A 10,091-nucleotide genomic window follows, 5' to 3' on the forward strand; every position below is an offset into this window, starting at 1 on the left:
TTATATTAGTTTCAGGTGTACAAGACAGTGATTCAGTAATTCTGTACGTTACACAGTGTTCATTGTGATAACTGTACTCTTAGTCCCCTTCACCTATTTCACCTGTCCCTGTCCCCTTCCCCTCTGGTGACTGTCAGTTTCTCCATAGTTAAGAAACAAACCAAGTAAGACTTCTTTTTTCCTTTATTTTTGTTTCTGAAATTCCACATTAAGGGAAATCCTCTGGCATTTGTCTGACTTATTTTGTCTGGCATTCACCTCCCCACTTCCATCCGTGTTGCTGCAACTGGCAAGGTTCCATTCTTATAGCTGAAAAATATTCCATTAAATACATATCCCACATCTTCTTCATCCATTCACCAAGTGATGGACACATGAGTTGCTTCCAGAATTTGGCTACTGTAAACACTACAATTCATATAGGAGTGCACATATCCTTTCAAATTAAGTGTTTTTTTCTAATTTGGGTAAATACCCAGTAGTATGATTACTGGATCATACGATTGTTCTTTTTTTTTTTTTTTTTAATTTATTTGACAGAGGGAGAGAGAGATCACAATCAGAGCAGCAGGCAGAGAGAGAGGGGGAAGCAGGCTCTCTGCTGAGCAGAAAGCCCGATGCGGGGCTCGATCCCAGGACCCGGAGATCATGACCTGAGCCGAAGGCAGAGGCTTAACCTGCTGAGCCACCCAGGCGCCCCAGGATCGTTCTTTTTCAGGAGCCTCTATACTGTCTTCCACAGTAGCTACACCAGTTTGCAATCCCACCAACAGTCCATGAGGCTTCCCTGTTCCTCCACATCCTTGCCAACACTTGCTGCTTATATTTGTTATTTTAGCCATTCTGACAGGCGTGAGATTAATAGCTCATTGTAGTTGTGATTTGCATTTCCCTGATGAGTGATGTCGGGCATCTCTTCATGTGTCTGTTGGCTATCTGTTGCTCATCTTTGGAGACATGTCTGTTCATGTCTTCTGCCCATTTGCTAACTGGATTATTTGGGGGTGTTGAGTTTTTTAGGTTATTTATATATTTTGGATAGTAACCTTTTATCAGAGAGGTCATTTGCAAATATTTTCTCCCATTCTATAAACTGCCTTTTTATTTTGTTGTTTCCTTTGCTGTGCAGAAGTTTCTATTTTGATGTAATCCCAATAGTTTACTTTTGCTTTTAATTCTTGCCTCAGGAGACCTATCAAGAAAAATGTTGCTATAGCGATTATCAGGAACTACTGCCTGTGTTCCCTTCTAGGATTTTGTGCTCTCAGGTCTCACATTTAGGTCCCTTATGCATTCTGAGTTTGTGCATGGTGTAAGGTAAGTGTTCAATGCCCTTGTTTTGCATGTAGCTGTCCAACTTTCCCAACACCATTTATTGAAGACACTGTGTATTTCCCCTTAAGACCATGTACTAGCGCAAAAATAGACCTATAGATTAGCAGAACAGGACAGAAAACTCAAAAACAAACCCATGATTATATGGTGAATTAGTCTTGGACAGAAGAGGCAAGAACAGGCGACAGGAAAGCTGGCCAGTTGCTTCCGGCTCCCTGTCCCGGGCAGCTGGGCGCACAGGCCCGTAGCGTCCACTCGTGTGTTGCAGACGGCTCCACCTGCACCATGTCCGAGTGGATCACCTGGTCACCCTGCAGCATCTCCTGCGGCATGGGCATGCGGTCCCGGGAGAGGTATGTGAAGCAGTTCCCTGAGGACGGCTCTGTGTGCACGCTGCCCACCGAGGAGACAGAGAAGTGCACAGTCAACGAGGAATGCTGTGAGTAGGGTCGCCCAGGGAGTGTGGGGAGGGGGAGGGCGATGGCCGAGGCAGCAGACACCATGGCAACAGGGCTGGCCTCCCAGCTCCCAGCAGCTGCCTGATGACCGAGTGGGGCGAGTGGGATGAGTGCAGCGCCACCTGCGGGATGGGAATGAAGAAGCGGCACCGCATGGTCAAGATGAGCCCGGCGGACGGCTCCATGTGCAAGGCTGAGACATCCCAGTTGGAGAAGTGCATGATGCCCGAATGTCGTGAGTGGGTGTGGGGCTGGGAGTGGTGTGGAGGATCCCAGCACCCTTACTACCTCCCCAGCAGCAAGACTGGAGGCTGGGTGGTGCTGGGAGAAAACAGGGTCCTCTGTCCATCAAGCGGACCCAAAGAGAGGGGCCTCCCTTGAGGAACACTGGGAGCAATGCTGAGATGGCAAACTGGTGGCCTCTGGAAAGCATCCACCTGCAGCTATGTTGTGTAGGACCCCAGAGTACCTTGGTTGTGGGAGAGGGGTGGAATAAGAACTTTCAGGCGGGACATTCAGTCCACAGGTCATAGGTCCCCCCACTCTTGTTCTGCATTGGCCTTGTCTGGCCTCATAAACCATTACAACCCCAGCTTTATGCAAAAATATGCACAGGCCCACACATCCGTACACAAGCATACATAGGCACACAAGCATCCGGACATTCAAAGATTTTAGCAAGTATCCAAAACTTTATTGCATGGTTCTTAAGGATTGGGTGGTATTTCAGGCGGGGATTTGGGTATTCATATTATGGAGTTACTTCTGCTGTCCTGACCCCCCAGGGGAGATGCAGGAGTGACAAGATTCTGCTGAGCCAATTCCTGCTGAGTGGGGTCCCTTGGGGCATCTGAAACCATCAGTCCCTTTCACTAGACTCCAGGGGCCAAAGTGGGGGACTGGGGATGGGGGGACAAGGAGAGCAGAGAAGGTAAAAGGAGCCTGTTCTCAGGGGCAAACCTGGCTCTTGGCCTAGATACCATCCCCTGCTTGCTGTCCCCGTGGTCTGAGTGGAGTGACTGCAGCGTGACCTGTGGGAAGGGCATGCGGACCCGCCAGCGGATGCTCAAGTCTCTGGCCGAACTCGGGGACTGCAATGAGGAGCTGGAGCAGGTGGAAAAGTGCATGTTGCCCGAATGCCGTAAGTCCTGGGGCTCCTGATGCCCCCCACCCCACCCCGCTTTCCTGTTACCCAGCGCTGGGTGGGGGTCGTCCTGCCAGGTCCTGTAGTACAGCTGTCTGCTGGGGAGAAAGAGCATGGGCTTTGGGTCTCTGTTAGCAAAGCTGTTGAACTCTCAGTCTCCTCAGCAGCAAGAGGGGATCCCACTACCGGCTATAAAACACCCAAACTACACGCTGAACACTTAGCACAGGCTCAAGATGCCTTATCACATAGGGCCTGTCTCCCCACCTACCCCAAAACCCTAAGAACTATCTGATCCATGAGTTTTCCATGTTTTTTACTTCTCTTCCTTCTCCCTGGGACCATTTACCCATGACCAGAGGGTGGACATTAAATCAGTGACTCCTATACGTTTGCAGCCTTGCCAAGACAAGCCATGAAAGACTCGATGCCTGACCCCAACTCCCCCAATCCCTACCCTTGTGATGAGCTATATTTCGCAGGTACTAACCTCCAAGGAGAGAGAGCCCATTTCACTTTTAGGAGGTAGAAAGTCAAACACACTTGCTAAGATCTGTTTTCTGGCTTCCTCTGAAACACACTTGGTTTTTCTTGCTCTGTCTTCCTTGTTACTACTCAGGTTGCCTGCCTGGGTTCAAGTCCCAGCTTTGTCCCTTTACAGGTTGTACAACCTTCAGCAGATGACTTAGCATCCCTGTTCCTCATCTGTAAAACAGCGGGACACACTTCCTAGGTTGCTCTGTGAATTAAACCACATAACTGCCACAACGTGTCAAGCACTAGATTTGACAAGCATAGGCCTCATGTTCCACATTACAGGTCCTGTGCTGTTCCAGCCAGACTTGGTCATGGGTGGAGAACACCCAGACCATTAAACTAACTGAGCCTGTGGCTTTTAACAACTAAGAATGACCTGTATTCAACCCAGCTCACCAGAGCTGGGGTTCCCGAACTCCTGACCAAGATAGCTACCCCTGTAACCATATAGTCACAGGGTTCACTGAATGGAGAAGAAAGACGAACATTTACTGTGCCCCAGAAACCGGGCTGGAAGTATTACTTCACCTAATCCTCACAACCTAATGGGGAAAATACCATTATCCACATTTTACAGATAAGAAAGCTGCCTGAGCTCCCAGGGATAAAGGCCCAAAACTACTGACCGAAATGAGTTCTTCCTAGATCCAGCCTGGATCTGTCCTCTGCAAAGCCAGTGAGAAGTCCAGAATTCTAGGCCTCCTCTGTGAGAATCCAACTGTTGGGTTTTCCCCCCTACATCTGTGAGATCCTTAGTAAATTTGCTAGAGCCTGTAACCCTGATAAACCACAAGACACCACTTGTTCTCACTCCTCTTCTCTACTGAATTCCCCAATTCTGGCTCCTATGTTTTTTGCACAGATGATGTCTAACAAGACAAGCTATACGGTCCTACAGCAAAAGTCACGATGGCCTTGGTTTCTGGTCCTTCGGGGTCTAGCTGTGCAAGACCACACCAGTGAGCTGTGCTTTCCCTGAGAAAATCAAGTCCCTGGGACCATGAGAGGCCATTCTATGCCACTAGAGGCTAATTTGACAATACTCCAGATATAGGGCAGGGCAAGAGGCTCTGAACATATCTCCCAAGTTCCCCCCAAAGCATTTTGTCCTGTCGGCACAGCATGTTGATTAAGACCTGGGCACCAAGCCTGCCTCTGCTGCTTACCAACCTCACAGGCTGGAGGAAGTCAGTCCACTTCTAGGAGTCTGTTTTATCAGCACCTTCTTTGCATTTCTCACAGGCTTGGATTGAGATGTTCAAAGTAAGGTGTTAAGTGGCCTTGTGTTTTAGGCGGGAGTGAGCTACACTCATGCCCCTCTGTGTCTTGCCAGCCATCGACTGCGAGCTCACCGAGTGGTCCCAATGGTCAGAATGTAACAAGTCCTGTGGGAAAGGCCACATGATTCGAACCCGGATGATCCACATGGAGCCTCAGTTTGGAGGTGCGCCCTGCCCAGAGACTGTACAGCGAAAAAAGTGCCGCGTCCGGAAATGCCTGAAAAATCCTTCCATCCAGAAGCTGCGCTGGAGGGAGGCCCGAGAGAGCCGGAGGAGTGAGCAGCTGCGGGAGGAGTCCGAGGGCGAGCCGTTCCCAGGTATTGCTCCTGAACAGGAGGCTGGAGTTCAGGGCGCTGTCGAAGCAGGGGAAATGGCGAGTGGGTCTTGAAAAACTGACAGGGGCTTGCATCCCAGGCAGCAGGAAGAGTACTTGCAAAGGCAGAGAAGTGCCGAAGAGCACGAAACAGTCGATGAAACAGAGGCAGTGGAGCAGAGCCCAAGGGAAGAGGCAGGAAAACAGGCTGGGGGGGATAGGGAAGGGGGGGGGACCAGATCATAAAAAGTCCAGTGGCCCGCTGAGGATTTAAGACTTGATTCTGCAGGCAGTTTTACACAAGAGGGACTTTAACAGACCTGCGTTGAGTGGTCTGGATGTGGCAAACACAGGCACAAAGGCTAGTTCTATTTGTAGCTCAGGAAAATGTGTCCCCTACCCCAGCATTTGAAAAAAAGAAAAAGAAAAAAAAAGCCAGCCTGGGGCTTCACTGTTGAATAAGCTGGTCCACAGGCAAGGACTGCAGTATCATTAGCAATCAGATGAGATACTGAGTTGGAAAGACTCATGGTTCAGTCCTGGGTACAGACAACTGATGGTGTTTAGATTCCCTGGAGTGGGTGAGGAAGGTACCATGTAAAGTTAAAGGTTAATGGGTATGGAGTTTCTATTTCAAAAGGCACAGCTCAAGTTAACACTTTTTCTCCTCTTTAAGACATTTTACCTCCAGCTAGGACAAAAAGAAAAATGCAGATCATGAAACGCTCCCTGATAGTTCCCTTCCTTTCTGTTAAGGAGCCGTGCATGTATGCGAGTGGTGTCTGTTGGATAGTATAGTCAGTCAGTCACTCAACAGACGTTCATTAAGCCCAACTATGTGTCAAGCAGGCGCTGTGCCATGGTCTTCTCCATGAAACTTAGCACAGTATTGGATGGATAATCATAACCGTGCTTGGTTATACAAGAGTAACATAGAGGGCCATGGAAACATTTTTTCCAAAAGATCTAACATAACCTCTGGGAGTCAGGGAAGAGGGTTTTTGTTTGAGAGAGAGAGAGAAAGAGCACACGCAAGAGCAAGTGGGAAGGTGGGGGTGCAGCACAGAGAGCGGCTCAAGCCGAAGCCCCATGAGCCCAGAGCCCGACACAGGACTCCGTCTCATGACCCGGAGATCATGACCTAGGCTGAAATGAAGAGTCAGACACTTAACTGACCAGGTGCCCCAGGGAAGTTTTCTTTAAGGCAGCCATATTTACCTGTGTAGAGGCAATAAGAAATTATACCTGAGTTTATAGGAGGCCAAGTACATGGGGAGCAAAGCATTAGGAGAAAGTGGTTAACTGCAGCCACAAGCCGCCCCAAAATAATCACTACTGTGATTCTTGGGCCAGGGACTTGGGGTGGCTTAGCCAGACGATCTTCTGTGGTCTTGGTGAGACCCATGAAGCTCCAGTCAGCTGGAGGCTCAATAGAGCTGGAAGGTGTAGACCGGCCTCACCTGCACTTCTGGGGCCTCCACAGGGCTGGCTGGAGCCTCTCCACATGGCCTCTCCAGTAGTTTAGCCAGCTCGCTTACATGGTGGTAGAAGTGTTCCCAGCAGCTTTTTTCCAAGCCCTGTTTGCTCCTGTCCCATTGGCCAAAACAAATCCTACAGCCCAGCCTAGATTCTGGAGGTGGAGATGCGGACTCCTGCCCTTGATGAAATGCTACAAAGCAGGATCGGTCATTTCTGGCTGGCTGTCAGAGGGGCAGAAGTTCCCTAATAAGGATTCGAGCCATTGTTGAACTCAACCTATCATTTCATTCAAGAGCAGGGAAGCCTAGACCCTTCAGCCTGACAGCTGTGTACTGGAGTTCAGCATTTGGGCGGGGGGCAGGGGGGGGGTCTCCAGATGTCTGCTGCCCTAACTGGGCTTTCCCGTGCTTCCAGGCTGCAGGATGCGCCCGTGGACAGCCTGGTCGGAATGCACTAAACTGTGTGGCGGCGGCATCCAGGAACGCTACATGACCGTCAAGAAGAGGTTCAAAAGCTCCCAGTTTAGCAGCTGCAAGGACAAGAAGGAGATCAGAGCGTGCAATGTGCACCCTTGTTAGCCAGGGTGTCAGTGGTCCAGGGCCGCACCCTGGATTCGTACAGTCACCAACGGCTGGAGTGTCTGTCTGCTTGTTGTTTAAGGCAATTTAAATTGTATCTGCTAGTGTTCATTTCTGCAGTCTGGTTCGCCCAGTAGTCTTGTGGAGGCCGGGGCCATCCTTTCTGTCCACAGCTTGGTAGGCACAGGCTGCGTGGGGCACCCTCCTCCCCAACTGGCCCTCCTCCAGCACAGAAGTGAGAAGTGCCAGCCCCCCTGTCCTAGACAGAAATGTGTCCCACCTGGGGGGCACACAGAAGCCTGGCCTCCTCCACAGGGAGGCAGCTGGGGCTGGAAGGGACTCCCAGATCTCAGTCTCGGGGTACAGCAGGGAGGAAGCTGTCCTGCTGAGACGGAGAGCACAAATGCCTCTCCTCCTTTCCCTCAGCCTGCTTGCTCATGTAGGAACCTCTTGTCTGCCCGTGTCCTTTCATTTAGTGTTAAGTCCTTTGCTGAGTCTCCTCGTGGGGAAAACAGCTGGTAGACATGAAGAGCACTGATAGAGGGTGGCTTTTCTTCCAGAAATTCTGAAGTTCTGAATACATTTATCTCCCCTTCTAATGTTGGCTCCTGATATCCCCGAGAAAGGAAAATGACGGCTGCTTTACTGGAATGTAAGCTCGCCAGTAATTACACCTGAAGTAAAAGGTACTAAGTCTAGAAAGGATTTTTCCCTAGCTTTCTTCTTCTGTGTGTTACAATTCTCCAGAAAGCCAGCCTTCTAAACCTTCTGACCTCATCCTTACTAGAAACAAGGCAGCAAAACTGGCCTCCCTAGCAGTCCCCAGCCTGAGCTTTTAATATCTTCGGACACACACCTGGCTTTTTTTTTTAGTTAACAGTGTCTGCCCCCATCCCACCAAGCCACTGTTTGAACAGAAATACTATCTATACTTTGAAGAGTTTGTTTTAAGCCTAAAGTTTTAGATGTAGAAAGAAAAAGTATTTCAGAGACCAAGCAAGACAGAAATCGAGGGAGAAAGGAAGAGTACAGAATTGGGCTGGGTAGGAAAATCTGGGGAAAGCCAAACTTTACCTGGGCTTTCCACACCAGGGCTCTGGTCCTCCAAGGCCATGGTTTTCCCCTTCTGAGCACGCATAAGCATCAAATTCAGGGATTCTCACTATCAACAATTCGTGTAAGAAGACATTTTTACTGAGCTGAGTACAGCAGCCGTTTTTACTCATTCGTTTATTGTTAAAACTTTCATTTCTGTTGCAGGTTTATCATTACGCTTAGTCCAAATATGTATCATGGATGAGATGCTTTCAGTGTCTCGAGTACAGTACTTTAAGAATTTGCATTAAACACATCAGGATATTTCCAAACACCACATATATATGATATAGCCCTGAATCTTCAATAAAAAACTCATTTGGGTCTGTCTTCGTGTTTTTAAACTATTAAGTGTTCAGAAGGTTGGGCCTGTGCTTGCTTCGGCAGCACATATACTAAAATTGGAACGATACAGAAGGTTGGGCCTTTTTCAGTTAGCCCACTGATTCATATTCAGCATGATTTTTGCTCCCTCGTTGGAGAGGGACCATTATTACCACATCCCAGAGTCTTCTGGAACTTTGAGTTGTTTCCAGTATTAACTTCGTAATCTTTAAATGAATTATCTTGCCCCACAAAGGAGCATAATATAAAGAAATAAGAGATTTAATTTGGACAGAAAGTCTCGATACAGAATCTGCTCACTTGTGCAACATTATGCCTGGCATACTTATTTTTAACTCACAAAAATCAAAGTTCTGCATATCAGTGATTCTTATGTAAGTCTAAGGACAAGCCACCCTAGTATCTAGTGTTCTTATCAGGTCTCTCTAGGATACATTTTAAATCCTAATTGTGGAGACTTAAAACCAGGTAACTGTTTAATGGCTGATAATGGGTAACCTGTTTCTTGTTACGTAAGTGTTATTTCTTTTGCAAGGGGGAATTTATAAGAAGCATCAAATCTCTTTCTTACCAAAGTCTTGGGTTAGGTAGTTTATAGTTTTCCTGGCTAACCAATCCTTTTGGAAATAAAGACTTTTTTTTACTACAACAATGAAATGTTACAAGAGATAATAAACTGCTCATAAGACACCCAGTGAGAACCGCCACATAAAGGGGAGCTACAGTTGTATATATCATCAATGACAAACCAGCTGTAACCCAATTTACATTCACATTTTAAAAGGACAGTAAGTTTAGAGATCTATTCCCCAAGCAGACAATGGGTCACTCACCTGCCACCTTCCTTGCCACTGCATTAATTGAAGGAAATCTGTTGTAACAAAAGAGAATAAAGCCTGGGCTTCTTCAGACCCAGAACTGAAAAAAAATTAAAGATATCGTGCTATGCTTACAATTTAAACTTTGTGTATTAAACATGTCTTAGGCATACTCAGAAGTCTGTATACTTCTTACATATGCTCACAAGACTACAATTCTCCAGAAACTTAGTCCAGGCCAAATCTGTGGCTAAAATGTCAATACACAATAATTCTCTATATCAAATCATCTCTGTGACCTAACAACAGCCCACATGTTTCAGGCAAGAGATTAAAGGAGCTAAATATTACAGTGTACCAGGACAGTAGGTCCCTTTCCCCCCCACCCCGAGTTAAATACACCCTTAAGAAATAGACACTACTGTCCAAGTAAGAGTAAACATACATGTTTAATCCCTAATTACAACACAGAATCAAGGAAGACACATTCATCCCACTCTTTGGTTATTTGGTGCTATTAATTTTAACAATACAGTGATTGATGTCATTCTTCATATCGCCCAAAGTAGGGAGAAAGAGTGAAATAAATTAGTCTCTTTTGAAAAGGAGATGCTGTAAAACTATAAATAGCAACTGAATGCTAATGAGCATGAAGATAATTCTTCAATTTGAATCCTCTGAAATCTGTGAGCAAAAGATCTGTACAAAA

At 47.3% G+C, this 10,091-nt stretch overlaps 1 protein-coding gene across 1 annotated transcript in view; it reads left to right on the forward strand.

Moving 5' to 3' along the window:
* The window catches only part of SPON1 (spondin 1), a 256,283-nt gene extending 246,790 nt beyond the window's left edge, over window positions 1-9,493 (forward strand). Inside the window, exons 12-16 of the mRNA XM_032359337.1 lie at window positions 1,604-1,774; window positions 1,861-2,028; window positions 2,770-2,934; window positions 4,808-5,071; window positions 6,961-9,493. Coding sequence (XP_032215228.1) covers window positions 1,604-1,774; window positions 1,861-2,028; window positions 2,770-2,934; window positions 4,808-5,071; window positions 6,961-7,124 — 932 coding nt within the window. The 3' untranslated portion in view covers window positions 7,125-9,493. The remainder of the gene's footprint in view (window positions 1-1,603; window positions 1,775-1,860; window positions 2,029-2,769; window positions 2,935-4,807; window positions 5,072-6,960) is intronic.
* The last annotated feature ends 598 nt before the right edge of the window (window positions 9,494-10,091 follow it).

This window comes from Mustela erminea, chromosome 9 (genome assembly GCF_009829155.1).
Source record: "Mustela erminea isolate mMusErm1 chromosome 9, mMusErm1.Pri, whole genome shotgun sequence".
NCBI lineage: Eukaryota > Metazoa > Chordata > Mammalia > Carnivora > Mustelidae > Mustela > Mustela erminea.